At 47.3% G+C, this 18,170-nt stretch overlaps 1 protein-coding gene across 1 annotated transcript; it reads right to left on the bottom strand.

Moving 5' to 3' along the window:
- Positions 1 to 2,548: 2,548 nt before the first annotated feature.
- On the bottom strand, positions 2,549 to 18,162 carry LOC119712924 (heat shock factor protein 3-like). Its single transcript, XM_038164804.1, has 13 exons — positions 17,956 to 18,162; positions 16,771 to 16,879; positions 14,992 to 15,119; positions 12,035 to 12,159; positions 11,114 to 11,189; positions 10,389 to 10,450; positions 9,873 to 9,954; positions 9,461 to 9,594; positions 8,429 to 8,674; positions 7,179 to 7,284; positions 6,549 to 6,614; positions 5,638 to 5,704; positions 2,549 to 5,050 (listed from the first exon to the last, which is right to left on the bottom strand). Exons 1-13 carry the CDS (start codon positions 18,091 to 18,093, stop codon positions 4,719 to 4,721), a joined length of 1,671 nt encoding a protein of 556 aa, XP_038020732.1. The 5' UTR covers positions 18,094 to 18,162; the 3' UTR covers positions 2,549 to 4,718.
- Positions 18,163 to 18,170: the final 8 nt, after the last annotated feature.

The following is an 18,170-nucleotide window of genomic DNA, read 5'->3' as shown; positions in this document are numbered from 1 at the left end:
CTATCTAAGAGAAGTACCTGTTCCTCTACTGACATATCCCTTTCAAGGGATTTTACTGCCTTTTGCTGTTTTCCACAATTTTTTCTCTCAATTTTTCTTCTGCTCCAGTAAAAGAATCTCTTCTGCTTCCTTGCATTCAGCTGAACTGAAATGAGCCTTTGCTGTTGTTACACCCGAATTCAACATCCTGCCCTCAAATACAAGTTATCAGACTAATTCAATGCAGCCAACCTCATCCCAGCCCCTGGAGGGGACACAGCCCTCCCGCAGCGCTGCTTTGGGTCTGCAGTGGCACAGTGGGATCCTCCCTTGTGGCCCTGTATTCCTCCACCAGAAATCTCCCGTGAGATGCCCTGCAGCCACTGGGACAGGGAGAAGCAGCAAAAGCTGCTGTGGCTGCAGTGTTCATGTACTTCTTGGTTCAAGGGAGGAAAAGACCACGTTAAGGTCAAACCATTGCAACTCCTTTGCAGGGAGCAGTGCTTGCTGGAGGAGGATAGAAGCCTACGTTGTCTTGAGCTACGTCAAAGACAGTGGTTTGGCTGGAGTAGAATTAATTGTCTTCAGGGTGGCTAATAAGGGGTGGTTTTGCATTTGTGCTGAACACAAGGCTGACAATAGAGATGTGTTTCTGTTATTGCTGATCAGTGTTTATGGAGAGCCAAGGCCTCTTCTGCTTTTCGTATGGCCACGCTGGGGAGGGGGCTGGGGTGCAGGGGAGATGGGGAGGGGACACAGCCAGGACAGGTGACCCCAACTGACCCCACCACATGACATCACACTCAGCATAGGAAGCTGGGGGGAAGAAGGAGGGGGACACATGGAGTGATGCTGTTTGTCTTCCCAAGTCTCCATTACACCTGATGGGGCTCTGCTCTCCTGAAGGTGTCTAAACACCTGCCTGCCCCTGGGAAGCAGTGAATAAATCCTTTGCTTGTGTGCCAGCTTTTGCTTTCACTATTAATCTGTCTGTATCTCAACCCAAGAGTATTGCAGCTTCTACCTTTCCAATTCTCTCCACAATCCCACTGGTGGGAGAGTGAGCGAGTGGCTGCGTGGTGCTTGATTGCTGGCTGGGGGGAAAACACAACAGGAATGCAGCACTGGCAGGATCTGGACCAACCAGGAAGCTGAAATTCTAAGCATGTGACTAAAAAAGCTGTGTAGGTATTTTTTAATTTATTAACATTTACCGTGTTGGTTGGGGGGAACAGTGGCAGGAGAAGTTTTGTCCTTTATAAAATGCAGCACCAGGCACCTGTAGCTAAAGTGACTGTGGCAGCAACCCCTTGCTTCTGCTTTGGGCATCTGTGATACCATGATGCTGCTTTTCAAAACAAGAATCTTGTTTTAGGAGACAGCACAACATTCTGAGCATGGATGGATGAGGTGGCATCACACAGCCTAGATGAGACAGAGCAAAATCAGTTTTTCTAGTATTCTGGAAGGCTGTTAGCAAGCACACAGGAGATATGAACTGATTGCAAGGCTCCCACGGGCGGTGTGGGGAGGGCTGGGTCAGAACAGTGCAAAAGTAGATCTGAAAGGAGCATGCAAGAGGAACTTGGCACTTTCTCAGTCTGCACCCGCCACGCCTGGGAGTGTTCTGTGGATTCCCAGCACGTGAACGATAAGGGAGAGCAATCTTTCCTCCCCAGACACAGAGATAAAGCCAGGGAGCCAGCCAGCAGCCATGTACACTGATGCTGGAGAAGGAAGGAAGCTGCTGCTCCGGCGAGGCCCCTGCGGTCATGGGTGACAAACTGGTGACACCTCAGGCTGCAGTGGGGCAGTGCCCCCACCCAGGCTGGCACGTGGGGGCTGCTGACTCAGTGCCTGGGCCCTGGCCCTCGGGCACAGGCTGGGCAGTGGCTGCACTGTGCTGCAGGTGCACGGGGCTGCAGGTTCAGCCAGCTTGTCGTAGAGAGGATTCTGTCCATAGCTCCACGTGCCAACTCCACTGCCATGTCCTTGTCCTTATCCTGAAGAGCAGCATGTTCCGTATGAAGATCCTTTCTCTTGGCAGTGGAAACGATCAACAGTTCCTTACTTCAAGGAAAGTCCCCCAGAAACTGTAATGCCTGTGGTGCCAGTTACCCTGGGCAGAGTCTGCACAGGGGTGCCAGATCTGGGGTCTGCCTGATGCTACACACGATCTGGGCTGTTTCATTTCCTTCTGTTACCTCCAGTGAATATTTTAACCCATACCTTATGGAGCTGAGGGCCTTTCCTGCTGGGGTCTGTGGAGAGTATGTGCAGGTGTGCGCTACATCTGGTGTATTTTTCTGCACACACGATATTTTAAGCTTTCACATCAACCCTTTTGAAAAACCAGTCCCAGGTGCTGTGCTCCCACGCTCTGGAAACAGGGAAACAGACATTAGGCTTTCCTCATCACCCTCCTGAGTCCTGAACCAGCAGCAGCTGCATCATGAGACCATGCCCCAGGAGCATGAAAGGTCTTAATTCTGGAGAAATCAGTAAACAGGTTTGGGAAACATTGGCACAGACAGGAAAACACACAAAGAATGTACAAGAAACACAGTAATCTTTTTGCAATTCTTGAGTTTAATTACTTCAGCATGTGGGTTTTTTTTGTTATTCAGTCTTCCCCTTTCCATTGCAATCTTTCTTAGGAAAGTTGCACAAATACTTTTCCTGGACCTGTACATAAACCAGACACACAGATTTACAAACTTATTTTTTCTTTTTGCAATTTTTGTAAGCCTTGGTTTCTCAGCTTCTTAAGAGAGAAGGTGTATTAAAAACCCATGATGCACTCAGACCCCATACCTGACAGTGAGCTGCGCTGAGGGGAGATGACTCTGAGACAGAGGAACAGGACACTAATCCATCACAGAAATTACCGTCCAACCAGTGCTGGGAGTCAGAGGCACAGATCAGCCTCCCAAAGAACTCTGCTGGCTGCATGGTGCTGTCCAACAGCACACCAGAAAAGCCTGGTTTTCACTGCTTTTTTTTGGCCAAGATTCACTCTTGCCAAAACTGTGGCCTTTGGGAAGGAATTAACAAACCAAACCTGACCTGGGACAGATGCAACATGCTCACCTTCCCCTCTCCCTTCAGCTCATGAAAACTTGGGACTATTCAGCCCTTGGCCTCAACAAGTCAGTGAAAGAAAGACTCTGAAGGCTTGAATAAGACAAACTTGACAAAAGGCAGTTCAAAAGATGGAAACGAGAAGGGTCACAAGGTAAGAACAGGTACAGAAGCACAGAAATAAAATGACACTGCAGGTGTTACACACCCAGGAGCAGGACCTTTCTCTGCAACTCAGATTTGACACTGAAGCACAAACCCAGTGAAGCTGGGCCAGCACAGGTAACATGCATTATCTAGCAGGCTTCAGAATATCTACCTTGGATTCTCAAATACAGGAGCTCAGCACTTATTAGATCAGGAACATTAGAGAGAACAAAGCCTGCAGGTAGCCTGAATTCCTAAAACTGGAAAAAATTTAAAGTAACTGTGCTGGCAGGAAATACCAGGTGATATCATCCAAGGGGGTTTCTACCTGCATCCAGGCCTCTTGCAGCCCCAGCAGCTTGCTGTCACTTCAGCACACAGCAGGTTTGTGTGGGCTGCTGAAGCTGTGACATGCTTGGTACTAGCACACAGCTTGCTCAGAGAACTTGGGAAACAGTGCCAAAAGAAACTTTGGGGAACGACTTTTTGGTTTAAGTAGACACTAGTTTTATGTGAATCATTGTCAAAAGACTCAGATGCATCTGGTTGATTTGGCTTCGAGATTCCATGGGCAGAAACTGCAGCGTGAAACCTGGTGTCCATACAGGGGTGGGGAACAAAAACTGCTACCAGCAGAGACACCTTAATGTGAGTCAGTGCAAGGCACCCCAGGGCTCCCCTTCTCATTTTAGGGACAGCTGCTGGCCTTTGCTAAACATGAATCAGTCCTACTGACTATCTCCAAGGACACACAACCTGTGAACTGGGGGCAGGTTACCCCGGAACTGCCATGCAATGTGCATGAGAAATCAGCACTACACAGGAGGGCAAGCACTTCCTACCACAACTCCTACAATCCAGGGCAATGGATGTGTGCTAGCATGTTAAAAAATAATACTTCACAGTTAAATGTCATTTTCCATAGGAAAAATGTTCCCTAAACCTAGGAGCAAATCTAGGAGTATGAAAGTAATCTAAGCAGATGCAAACAATTGTAGCCAGTAACTATCAAAAAAAGGAAATCTCAAATTAAAAACAAAATTTAAAACCAACTTAATTTCAAACAGTAGGCAAGCCACCTATTGAAGCAGGCTCTCCAAAGAGTAAAACCCAGGTTTAAAATATTACACACCACATTACTATCCAGCTAATAAAAACAAACACCAACCCCCCAACAAAAAACCCAGCCAAACTTTACAAACAGGATACAAACAGATTTCCTCTTGCAATAAGAATATTGGATAAAAAGTTATGGAATACACTGTGGTATGTTTACAGGGCTGTTGTTCTTCCCCTCTGTCTGGTGCCTTCACTCCACCAGCTCTTGTTGTTGTAGAGCTTGTGTTCAGTTCTCCCAGATGTGCTCCCTGCTTGCAGCAAGAGAACTTCCATTTGTCTGTGCAGAGCAGGGTCCCCAGGAAGCAGGTGAGGACCAAGCTCACACTTTCTGCTGCTCCACTCCTTTGGTGGTTATTCCATAGCACTAAGCTGGTTACAGATGTTCTATGAGTTCAAGAAATTTCTATCTCAGAGGCCTCATCTATGAAGTTAGCAACAGGACTGAGAAGCAGGAGTGGAAACAGTTTATACTCTCCATTCCCATCTTCTGGGAGGAGAGGTGGATCACCCATTCCCAGAGTGTCCAGAGGCTCGGCCTGGCTTGCTGGAGCTGCAAGTGGCACCACAGTTCCACTGGCTGATGGAGGCTGGAGAGCAGGCTTCTCCTCCAGGGGAGGCAGCAGAAAGTCTTTTGGATCGTCTGCCTTGCCTGCAGCTTCACCTGAAGGCAGCTCTTCAAATAAGGAAAGCAGAGGGTTGGCCCTGTACTGGATCAGCTGCATATCTGAGGGAAAAACAAACAGTTCAAAGTGTTTCACCAACTTGAGGGCTCTTATTCAAGGCAAGGAAACCTGGAGAGGTTCCTTCAAACTTGGTGCACTACAGGAAAGCCCAAGCTGGGCTGGGACAAACCCCACAGCCCATGGCTGTCAGAGTGAAGCCAATGCCCCTGTGCCTGGAAACATCAGTGCCTGAAGCCCACTCCAAGGCCCTGACTCTCACAGCATGCAATGGCAGCACTGCAGTGGAAATCTGAGCAGCTCTGCCTCTGGGGGGATCACAAACTGTGTAGGACATACTGCCACAAGGGCATTTGCAGATCTGCTCCCCACTGTGGCACTCGTGTCACGTTTCCATGTGAAAAGGGACACAGGACGGGGCCCATGTTTTCTGTGTGAAAACCTCAGGGCACAGGATAGGCCTTTAAAGACTGAGGCACAGCTTCAAGATCAGTGAAACATCCCAGTCTTCACAAAAAGCTTAAGCCCAGACCAAAGAAGGAGATATTATAGGCTACAACAATTCCATTTCAATATACAGTTTTCAAAGAGACTGGAGCTGCCACAGAGCTCAGTGTTCCTTCCTGCCCACCTTTGCTTCCTGCTGTTTCCCTCTCGTTTGCTCCCAGACCTTCAGTGCTCTCTGCCAAGTTTGCCATCTGAAATAAAGCAGACAGAGAGTTAGGACAAAAAGTTTAACAACAAAATGGAAATCTTTACTGACTGGTTAACAGAATTAGATGTGAAAGGAAGAGGAAAAAGATGGAGCAACTGAGCAGTGAGCCTGTCATTGCACATGAAGGGCTGCACACAGGAGCTCTCAGAAGGAGGCACAGGGAAATACAAACAAACTTAACTTACTACAGCAAACAAGCTTCTGACTAGCAAATATTTGTTCTACCTTCCAGACCAGAAGCTTTATTATAATCAGTGTTGTTGGGATAACAGTTAAACATGATTTTATTGTGTAATTGAATTCTGCAGGCACTGCTTAAACACAGCTGCATTTTACATCAGTTGTAGTCAAAGCTCTTCTTACTGGGAAATCCTAGTTTAAATATTATTTCAGGACTACAACAAAAATAACACTTGCAAGGGTATTTTTTTAATAGTATGAATCAATTTTAGGAACTGGACCAAGAGAAGTAAGTTTGTGCTGAACTTCTGTGTATCTTCTGAGGAAATCCCACAGAGCTTTGTTCAGAACAACTACAGTATATTGCATTACAATTTTCATTTAGTACTTTTCCTTTAGTCTTCAGACAGGCATTCCAAGTGTATGACTGCACTAGGAATGTAGGACTGAAAATTATCTTGAGATCCCTCCTAAATTCCAACAAGCCAACACTGATAACTGAAACCCTGGAGTCAGCTGGAAGAGATGAACCAGCAGTGTCACCCTGTGCCACCCATCCTGTTCCCACCCTTGAGCTGCATCAAGCAAGATTCAACTCCCAGCATCACATTTGCCCTCCCCACCACAGAAGTCAATCTTACTCTTACATTTTCAATACCAGGGGGAGTTTCCATCAAGTTCATATCCAGGGCTGGCAGCTCCGGATTAAATGTCTGAAAATAAAACCAGATCAGATGTCAACCAATAAAGTTCTTGAAATAAAACTGCAGGGAGCTCCTGAAAGGACTGCAGGACCCAGTGAGCTGCTCCTTCCACTGAAGCATGGGGACAGTGGCACCTCCATGGGCCTTCAGCAGGAGCTTCAAGCTGTGGCAGTAAACTGAGGTCACAGGAGGAGAAAAGGTTACCCTATTTCCCAGTGATTCCAGGAATACAGCTAAGTTTCACTCCATATCATCTATATCATCCAGTTGAATCCAATACAAGGATGTATGTCAGGATGTGATGGTATGTGATCAGGCTTGAGAAGGAGAAGAGAGGCAATTTTTTTCCTTTTTCCCCCTCCCCTTCAGTTCTGTAGAACAGGAATCCTGTACGACCTGGAAAGACTCCCAGTACTACCTTGTACACTGTGAATACCTATGAATAATTCTATTTGTAATTATTTGCTTTTCAAGATGTTCCTGACTCTTACCCGTTACAACATGAAATAAACTAGCAGCATTTCATGACACAACCTGAGCAGTATTTCTCAAACACAGTGAGAAGACACTCACGTCGCTGAAGGCTTCGGCACCGAAGTTGTACTGCTTCCCTGACAGCATTGCTTGGAGCTCCTCAAGGCTGGCATCAATGCAGTTCAGAAAATCCTGAATTTCCTCTCTAAAAAGACAAAATTACACAGCACTGTAAGGCACAGCTGGCAGGCAGGGCCTTCTCTTGCCCCAAAGGGCAGGCTGCCTACAATGCAGAATAGCCAAATGGATGAAATCACATTCCCGTATCACCTTTCACTCCAGCTGTTTGAGGTACAGCTACCAGGTCAAAAAGCAGTTCCTCCTTCCATAACTACTTCCTCCCTCATTTGAGTATCTGGTGAATGTTCTCAGATCCCAGCCTGTGCACCAGTATCTGTTACAAAGGTCTGATGGCTTTGTCCTGGGACAATAAATGATAAGCAAAGGGCTGGAAATAATCTGGGCCTGAAGGAACTCTACCTACTTTGAGACATCGGCTCGTTGCCAAACTGGACATGCTTCCAGGGACAGCTGGAAGGACATGAGGGACAGTGAAGAACCTGAGAAGGCAGCTGCAGGCACAGTGCCCACACTGCATGTCTTGCTCTGCCATGAGGAGCTCCTGTACTGAATTCCCTGCACTGAGGAATGAGCAGTTCCAAGGCACTGCCCCACATCCTGCAGTGCCCAGGAGGGAAGATACAGCAGAGCCTTCAGACCATGAGTGCTGGGACATCGCCCCAGATCCTCCTACCTGCTGCTGACCACAGCAGAAGAGCTGCAGGAGCAAGGGTTAAAGCTCTGTCCTTGATACAGCTCTCCTGCAGCCACAGTGGGGCAGGAACCCACAGCCTGCACCTCTGATCCAGAGTTGTGATCTGACAGGGCGCACGGGAAACATTTGTACAAATGAGGGGCAGAGGAGGAAAGGAACAGTGAGATGACAATCCACCACCAGGAACAAAGAGCCCACAATGCCAGCCTGAGATCAGTGTCCTGCTCCTGCTGCTTGGCAGCCCCTGGCAGTGACAGCAGTGGGCTGATGGGACACACTGATGGAGGCACACATGCTACCATAAAGGTGACAGGGACACTTGCCATTTCTCAATGTGTGATGCCAACACTTGGCTTTTTTCAAGCCCTGGTAACAAAGGTGCAGAGAATTCACTTCACCAATGACAATTCAAAAGCTAATTCCCTATGTTCTGCCAAACGAAACACCCTCCAGAAGTCTGACAGCATCCCACGAGGTGACGACAGCATAACACTTTTCAGAAACAAGTTCATACCTGTCCAGCAAAGGATCACTTTGGTTTCCAGAGCTGCTCTCATTCAAGATGGAATCAATTACTGACACGGGGTCCTCTGGAGCATTTGGCTGTGCAGTGTGGAGCTCCACAGCAGCCGTGCCTATTTCGCTGGATTTGCTGACATCGTTTACAGGAACTGATGGGACAGGTTCTGCACAACTTAACTCACTTGGCTGTGATACTTGACAAAGAGGTAAGCCAGGATCTAGAGCTGCCTGTGGCTCTCTAAAATGTGACCCAAACAGAAACAACAGGAGAATTTATCAACTGCATTACTGTGCATTTCAGCTTTAGTATCCCAAATCTTATTAAGATTAGGCCAGTCAAGGATTCAAGAAACAATCCTTAGGAAAAGCAGCAAAGTGGCAGATGAACAATCTCTTACTACAGCTTATACAGAAACCATGTATCAGAGCAAAACACCTCTTTTTCCCAGGCAAAAAGCAGCAATATAGTATACAGGAATTAGGCAGGAGGGAAACTCCTAACAGACACATTCTGGAAAGAAAAAGAGTCCAAATCAGTCTATATTTTACTCTGGGCATTAACAACTAAACAGTTTTCAGTAAAATCCGTTGCCACGCAGAGAATGCCTTCCCTAGGCTATGCTTACTGAGACCAGTATTGAAACTGGAGTTAAATCTACACATCTTGATTTGTTAGCAATATATATACATTTTGGATTGTTGGAAACCTATATATGCATTCAGGTCCCTGTTCAGTTGAAAAGTCAAGTATGTGTTCATTTGTTGAACAGACAGAGAAGTCTCAGCAAATTAAAGCTGCAATGCCCATCAGCCTGACAGGCCTCCAGGGACTCCTGAAGAGACATGAGCCCTGACAATGACCAATGCTGCATGCTGCAGAAGGAAAGCCTACAACAGGCGTGTCATGCACAGGTGGACATTCAGAGAGACATTCCGTTCCCCAGAATGCAGATGGATGGCAAACATTAACAGAACTAACCAGTTATCACCCCAGGCATAAATACCTCATATACTTTGGACATACCTGGCTCTGCCACTTGTGTGTGCCACAGCAAGGAGGCCATTGGTGGCATTTTCCAGGCTGTCAGTGATATCTCGGATTATCAGACCTGTACCATTTCCATCCTCTTCAGCTGCACTATGTTCAGAAAAAGCCATCTGCAGATACAGCACAGAATGAGTAAACCACAGCCTCTGACCTTTTCTCATACTGTAGCCCCATTCTCCTTGCAGCTTCTCTTTCCTGTTCGCATTTCCTCTGTGACCAGTTGCATTGATTTGCACGATTTTACAGCCAGAGTGTTGCTCTAAAGCTGCCCATTACAAAAGGGAGAGCATTTGATTACCAGGTTAGGGTATTTGTAGCTATAAGGAATACTGATATCACTGTGTATCCTCTTGTCCAACCCACTGCCTGTGTCCCTGGGGAGACTTACAGCTTGGCCACTCTCCACAGGGATGCGGACATACTGACGACTGTACTTGGAGGGTGAAGCACCCGCAGCATCCGTGAGAGACCTGAGACAGAGCAGAGCTTTAGTTCATCCTGCCTGCCAGAGGGAAGAGCTTCAGCAGTGCCAAAGACAGGCAGTAATGGCTGTCACTCCTGCCCTGCCAGGAGGCCTGGCTTTTGGGAATGTGTGTCAGGAAGGGTACTGCAGGCAGCCTGTCCTGCACACACGCTGTGGCTTGGAAGAAGTCAGTCACACATGCACGTTTGGAGATACACCACTTCTGGTAACTGTGCCCTTTGGAATTGAAAATGTATAGAATATTCCCATCCCACCTATTTTAGTGATAAGGAGGAAATACTTATTTTGTGCTTGACTGAACTTCCATCAGCTTTCTCAAGTTTGAATGTATAAGTGATAAAAATACCTGTCACACAATAGAAACTGATTTATCCCTACAATTCACATCTGACACTGGTCTGGGACCTATCAAGTAATTACCTTTTTCTTTTGACCCCAACAATATAATTTCCTCGCATCAAACTTAGTATAAATTGAAGAATCTAAAAGGAAAGACAAAAGAAAACCAAAACCAAATGGTCAGCATAGCAATCCTAATAATTAATTCTTAATTCAGATTTTACTATAAAATGATATAGTTACATGACAGAAATTAAGAGCAGTTTTAGAAAACCATTTGCAATGTATTTTAAAGAACAAAGCAAGAGTTACAAACTGCATAGAAAAATTAGCCCACTTGCACAGTTGGCTTTTTTTTTGAAATGCAATATAGCAGCACAAGTCACTAAAGGATTCCAGACCAGAAACAGCTGAGGAATAAACCAGAGAAAATTTTTTCCAGCGTGCAAACTCCTACAGTTTCTGCATTCCAAGTTTACTTCTCAAGTGGTCTAAGTGTATCCTGGTCCAAGATCTTTCACAGACTCCGTTCCATGTGCCTGCAATCTCTCAAGTTCTGGGCTCCTGTTACCATGCACTGTCTCCACACACTGACATCCTACTATGACTTTTCCTTAGTGCTTTGCTCGTGGTTCTTTACTGTGCTACTTCTGGGACACTCAGGAACTGTGACCATTTTCTTTATGCTGTATTAATACAGCCTGTTCAGCTCTGTGTCATTTGTCATTCTACATAAGCAAAGAATGCCATGAAGTATCACAGAGGCAGGAATAAGGATGGTAGCACTGAAGATGCTGCAATGGTACCTTAGACAGCAGCTTCTGTTGTTGACTGTGCTTCTGCCTTAGAACTGCCACTTCTTTCCACAGGGCCTTATTTTCTCTGCAATGCAGAATAAATCAGAAGACAGAGGATGAACAGAGTTTACTTTATATGCTCTAGTTTTACAGCTTTCAAACTTTTAGAGTACCTTGCAGAACCAATGGCAACATTCCCTCTGTGGATAACTAACCCTCAGTTAATGTGATCCACTAACAAACTCTGGTTTAACTTCACTCCATTTTCCATCAGCAGCATGAAACACTCACTTAAAAAGGACACCCTCATCCTCTGCTGCTCCACCAATAATCTTGATCTGAGGTATTCCTTCAAAGCCTCAAAGCTGTTGAATTTGTGTTACACTCAGCCTGTTTCCAAACACTGACAGCCTTGGGACAGATCTAAAGGTGGTGTTCAAAGGGTTTGGCTATTTTTTTTTTAAGGAACAGAGAGAGAGAAAGGTATCTCCTGGACTCTGGCTGGTATCTGCTGGCATACTAAATGAATTACCAGTGCCTATATGAAGGGGATCTGAGAGAACAGAGACGAGGATGTGCAAAGTCCACTTCCAGTTAGAAAGAAAACAGAACACCAATTGTCCCTCAGTGCATCCAACCCTGTTTGTATTCAAAAGATGAAATGCTTTTATTGACCTAAGAACTACTACAGGTGCTGGCAACCAGAGTGAAATCTCAAGGCAGCCAACAGACACCCAGTCTAAATCTCCAGTCTGTAACTGAATTACAAAACCAAACAAGATTCAGAATGTTGTGTGGGGTGGAATGGGCATTCTTAGGAAAAGATATAGCTTCACCTGTTTCCAGTTCAAATGAAACCCATATTTAGCCAATCTCCATCAGACATAAGCAACATTCAATGCATAAGTGCCCCGAAACAGACGAGTCTACCTCTTCATGTTAGCCAGCCTGACATCCATGTTGTTCTGCTGCTCTCTCATCTCCTGCACCTCAGACAGGACTTTGTGCAAATCCTCTGTGCAGACCTTGAGATCCTCAGTTCTCACTGCAGACACCTGCAATAGGTACACAAGCTTTACTACAAACAGTGCATGCTCCTTGCTGCAGGGAGAGTGTCCTGCAGGGCAGAACCAAGCCTCATTACAAGACCAGGTAAGACTGCAACTCCTACATGGCACTAAACACCACAGCTGCTACAGGAGACAATCCTTAGGACAGGCTGCACTGTATGAACAAAACAAGATCCAATGAAAACATGAGATTAGCACCTTGTACCTGGAGCCAGTAGATTCATGACTATAATTCACAGTAAAAACCACTGACTGCAAAGGGCATTCCCTGGAGGTGCCCTGCCAGGCCTGGTGACAGTTTGCCCTCTAGTGTCACAGAGTGAACACCAGCCAAAAAAACCCCATAGCTGACAGTGGAAGAACAAAATGATCATATTCCTTCTAGGGGTGGGTAAATCTGCCAGCAAAGGAGTAACAAATTTCCAGTAAGTTACCAGGAGATGAAGGTCTCTAGTTAGATGTATCCTACTCAATCTGAAAATTTACCCCACACCACTTGTGTTGCAGAGTCTCCTATTGGTGCTTCCTCTGCTACCTCTCTGCTCAGTGCATTCCAGAGTTATGGAGACTTGTCCAAACAGCTTTTCTGCTCACAGCACAATCTGTGAATGCTGCTGCTTCAAACAATGGTAGAAAAGCCATCAAAGAGCAAAAAGTTCACCATCTCCTTCCTGCATTTCTATATTAAACATTTTCCAGCTCCTTCAGCAACTCTCTCTGCAGCAGAAGCATTGTTGGCTGCAACACAATTCAGGACTTTGAAAAAGACAGGTCTATAGTGCATCACAAGCACATATCTGAATGACACATCCAGGTTTTGTGGACATAATTTTGAACATCGCTTTGCCAAATAATTGAGCCACATGGAGTCGTACCCAACCTGCAGCCTGCTGGGAGTTTTCTTGTTACTCTGCTAAATTCCAAGGAGGATGTGAAAGCATCTCATGTGGATTCCATGGGGGAGATGAAAGCACCAATGTGGTATTGGCCTGCTGAGGTGTGAGGTAACTCCTGTGCAGGTTGGCTCACACATCTTGTCTTCCAAAGGGGAGTGGAATGGTCAGAAATGAACCAATGGTGTTCTAAACCAACATCCCATCCCTTTGTGCTGGAGCAGAACACAGGCATTGTGCAATCACTTCTCAGACATGACTAACTACTTTCTTGACACAATCCCATGGTGCAAAGGATGCACTGAAGGGTCTGACAGTTCTCCTCCCTGTCTGCAGTCTAGATGCTCTGCTGTTTGCTGCAGTTAATAAATTATGCTAATGTACACAGGGTGCATCCCAAATGAAATTCAATGCTGTCTGATTTCTCTTCAGCACATGCCCCCCTCTGTGGGAAGAAAACCAAAACTTGTAGGAAGTGGGTGGAAATTCCAAATGCAGCCAGCTAGCCTCCAAAAAAACAAGAACCAATATAAATTCTGCCCAAGTACAAGGAACTGCTCTAGAGAGTCCCCAACTGGCTAATCAGGGTGTCTAGTCCTTGGGTGCTGAGGCACTGGCACAGGCTGCCCAGGGAAACTTGGCTGTCCCATTCCCATCCCTGGTTGGAGCAACCTGGTCTAGTGAGAGGTGTCCCTGCCCACGGCACTGGGTGGACTGAGACGAGCTCCAAGGTGCCTTCCAGCTCAAACCATTCTGGTATTCTGTGAAGACACACAGGGTATCTGCACACCAGCAGAGCTAAAGGTGAAAGGCAGGAAGCAAAGCAAGTCCTGCATTCAAACCTGCATTCCAGACAGAGGCTTGCCATAGAGTTTATAGCCAGTACTGGAAAATGGCCCCATTCCAGGCAGTAGAAGAGCAAGGAAATTAAAGACTGCTTTACAAAAAAAATCACTTAACATTTCCTGTGCAACAAAGAGTATCTTCCACCAAGCTATTCAACACTTCACACGAATATCCTTGGCACTGAGCAGAGCTTTTGTCTTTCCATCTAGAACACTCCACCCAGTGCACCACCCCTGGGACGCATGGTGCCACACCTGACGTCAGGGTGCACCTGCCCTGCCAGGCGTGCAGGCTGGGACAGGCTGCTCACAGCAGCAGGGGGGGACGGGCCCCAGCCAGCACCACTCCATCGATCCTGGCTCCCAGCAGGGGCAGCTCAGTGAGCAATCAATGCAAACATCATTGTGGCTCTCCAGCCTAAGCTGGGCTTTTATTACCCTGGGCACTGCAGCCACACCTGACGACAGGCTGAAGAAAAGATTCTGCTGTTCAAATGTCAACGTGATGTATCATGATCCTCTCTTCCTCAGGATATTATGGGCTGTAATGTGCCAACAGAGGATAAATATCTGTGCAGAAACAGGTCAGACAAGGCCTGAACGTGCAAAAGAAAAGCAGAAAATGCTCATAAGGATGTAGCTTAGTGGCAACACAGTTTTGGAGGACCAATATACTTTAAGCAAACTCATTCAAATGAACTTGTTACTGATGACCTTGCTAATTTTTAATGAGTGCCAAATGGGAATGTATTTTCTTTTGCTTCTTTTACTTTGAGCCTTTTGCAGAGTTGGAGATGCTGACAGAACTGCAGACCATGCTAAGCTGCAATCAGGGATATGAACTCTATGGAGAAGGGCTGTGGTTTGATGATGATGGTCCTACCCCAGTTCACAACCAAGAGCAGAGCAGGTTTTGTCTAAGCACTGGCACAAGGAGGCCCAGCCAAGCACTGGTCTGGCATCGTGAGGGAGCTACCTTGGTTCCCATGGTATTTGCAGGCTGTGTTTGGAACACCCATATGAACTCCTGATAAGCCACCTTTTGTAACTAAGTGAAGTAAACATGTCTCAGACTATACCTTGCGCTTGATGTTTTCCAGTAAATGTGCCTTCCCTTGCTTGAAGAAAGGGTGCTGGAACTCAATGACTGAGCTTTTCTCTGCTGTAATGATACCATTCTCCAGAGCAATCACCTTCCTGAAGCCATCTGTGGAGAGGAAATCAACAAAGCCATTTCTTCCAATTGAAAGCTGACTTGGAATACATCTAGCCTAAGAAAAGTCCAATGCTACCAAAACACCCACTGTACTACAATTGGTGGGGGCAGAAACTACAAAAAAGCCAAGGTAGCCTTTCTTGGTGCTCAATGATTTCATTGCTCTGATCTTCACAGCTAGAGAACATGTCCACAGTACCACTGCCCACCCTTGGCAGGCTGCACATGTAGCTGCACAGCATGGCCAGTGTGTGTCCGTGGGCAAGACAGCCACGACCAAACCACCACAGCCACGTACAAACCTTCAGTGTTAGTTAGAAATGAGAGTTGTTACAACATCTTGAACAGAATCACGTCCCAGTGGGTGCAGAGAAGTGGTACGCTTTCCCTTTTATCCCTGATAACTACACATCAAAACAAACGCTGTCATGTACCACCATGGTTTACAGAACAAAGCAAGGCAGAAGTTCATTCCTTGCCTGCCTGTGCAAACACCTGCAGCAGAGCACCTCCTCTGGACTAGAATGCCTGCTCAAAGTAAGATATTGCCAGTTCTATTTCATCACTGCTCAAACACCACAGGGCAGATGCATGATTCAGCTGAAAGGCCAATTCACGTCTCTCCTCAGTCAAGGTTTTAACACAATTAATGCACTCCAACTATTATTAGAAAGCCAGGATAGATCCAGCAGGAAAAGGAGGCTGCCACTACACTGTATAGCTACATAGGAATATTTGCTTTTTTTTTCATTTATCCTGGCTACAAGGGAAGAGATGATTGCTTCTTTGGATTATCCTCTGTCACTCAAGTGATGGATCTGACAAACACAAGCACACAACACAAACAGAAGCATCTACTCTCTGTCCAGAGACCAAACAGATGTGCTATAGGTTCCAAAACCTACACAGGCATCACCTAGAGAGATCAGGCAAACCTACTGGCCAAGGACAGAGAGCTCCTCCCTGCCAGCCTGGAATTCTAACTAAAGCAGCACCTCCCATGCTGTTTGTCCCTCCACTGGTTCCAGAATCTTCTGCAGTGATTCCTGTAGGTTGCTGCAGCCCTGCATGCTGCACTGTGCCCTTGAGCCACCCTCACTGCACCCCTCTGCCTGGCCTCACTGCACATGAGCTATGCAACGCTGCCACACGATGCTTTCAGGTTGAGCAGAGAAAACATAATGAGAATAAAGAGAAATGTAGCGCAGCTCGGGCCATCAGTGGGACTGATCTGGTTGCAACACAGCAAAGCAGGCAAGAGCAGAGGTAGCCCCAAAATCCAGGCAATTTTTCTTCATGTTCTAGGTGTAAGGGTGCACACACAGCCTCTTCTCCCATGGGTACACATCTGCTTGCTGCAAGAGCAATGCTGGAGCTCAGGGAACCTCACGCTACCTCTAGGCACCAGCACACATTCTTACAGCTGTTACTCAAAAGGACTTGGAGCCACAACACAAAACCCAAACACTAAACCATGCTCTACCATCAGTCTTTTCTTTTGTAAAGCAAACTTGAGGCCAGGGCTTAAGTTTTTGGGGATGAAACACTTGCCAAGTCCGTTTGCTTGTTTAAAGAAATCCAAACCAAAGCCCAGCAGCCATGAACTTGGCAGACAGAGTGCAGAGGAACCGCTGATGCTTACACATGTTGAGCTGCCGTATGAAGCTGGAGATATTGTTGTGTTTGAAGTACTTGGGGAGCAGCTCCTTGGCAAACCTCTGCTCATCCAGAATGCAGAAATTCTCGCCATTCTAGGAAACAAGCAGAAGTAACAGTTAGTGAATAAGCACAGCTTTTCTGAGGTATTGCTCTTAAGTGAAGATCATAAATCAGCAAAGACTGTTCTGACAGCAGAGAAAGGCAAAAGACTTCACCAAGTGAACTGTCCATGGGAGCACTTGGGACTGGACTAAAAAGTTTGAATTCAAAGACACAGTTACGTAGAACACTTCTATTGAACGGGGAATTTTCTTAAAGCCCTGACACGCTGATGTTAATGCAAAGCAAAATTCTTCTAAAAGCCCGCTCCCTTTGTCCCCAGTAAACATAAGCATTGCACAAGCCGAATGGAATTCGTGCCACTAAAGAGATTTCATCTCCTTTCATCAGCCTGCCCAGCTCCTGACAAGATTCTTCCATTGTGCGTGCTATGTCATCACTAAAAATAACCACGTAACGTTGCTCAGTTACCGAAAGTTCAGACAACACAACCCAGCGGTGACCAGGGGTAAGTGTGACACCAGCAGTGCCAGATTTACCAGACGCTCAAGACCAAACTTCCTGGAAACAGGAAGAGCTTTTTGCATCACTTTTATATTGTTCATGAAGAGGACAAAAATACTACGTTTGTTTTCATCTTTGTCTTTGTAAAGGGCAAACGGCTGGAAAAAAAAGTGCAGAAAAATCCTACGGATTTAAAAATGACAGGGAACAAAAGTAAACACAGTGCGTGTCTGGTCAGCGTGTCCGTGCCCTAAGCCCGCGGGGCACATCCGTTCCCGCTCCGGAAGGAAAATGGGCCCTTAATGGCTCCTGACAGCGCCCGTTCACCGCCCGGAGCGGCGGAGCGGGAATTCGGGGCTGTCCCCGGGGATGTCCCGCTGCGCGGGCACCGCCGCGGGCCGCAGGCGGGGGGGCCCGGCCAACAGGGGAGGGCCCGGGCACGGCCCTGGTGCGCCCGCACCCCCGCCGGCGGGGCGGCACGCTCCGGGCAGCCGGGGACCCTCCGCCCGCGCCCGCCGGGCTCCGCGGCCCCGGCCCGGCGCCCCCACCACCCTCGAGTCCTTCGCGCGGGCCTCCCCGGGCCGGGCCCGAGCGGGCACCTCACCCTGCTCCAGCAGATGACGTCGTCGCTGTCGGGATCCTCTAGCAAGGCCCAGAGCTTGGCCAGGAAGCCGGGCACGGGCCCGGGGCCGGGCGCGCCGGGGGCGGCGGGGCCGCGGGGCAGCGCGGGCGCCTCCCGCATCCTCGGACCGCGACGGGCCGCGCCAGCGGGGACGGGCCGCGCGGCGCCGCGCGCGCAGCCAGGGGCGGGGCCGGCGC

Source organism: Motacilla alba, chromosome 4A, assembly GCF_015832195.1.
Source record: "Motacilla alba alba isolate MOTALB_02 chromosome 4A, Motacilla_alba_V1.0_pri, whole genome shotgun sequence".
Classification (NCBI taxonomy): domain Eukaryota; kingdom Metazoa; phylum Chordata; class Aves; order Passeriformes; family Motacillidae; genus Motacilla; species Motacilla alba.
This window is presented reverse-complemented; position numbering and strand designations above follow the sequence as displayed.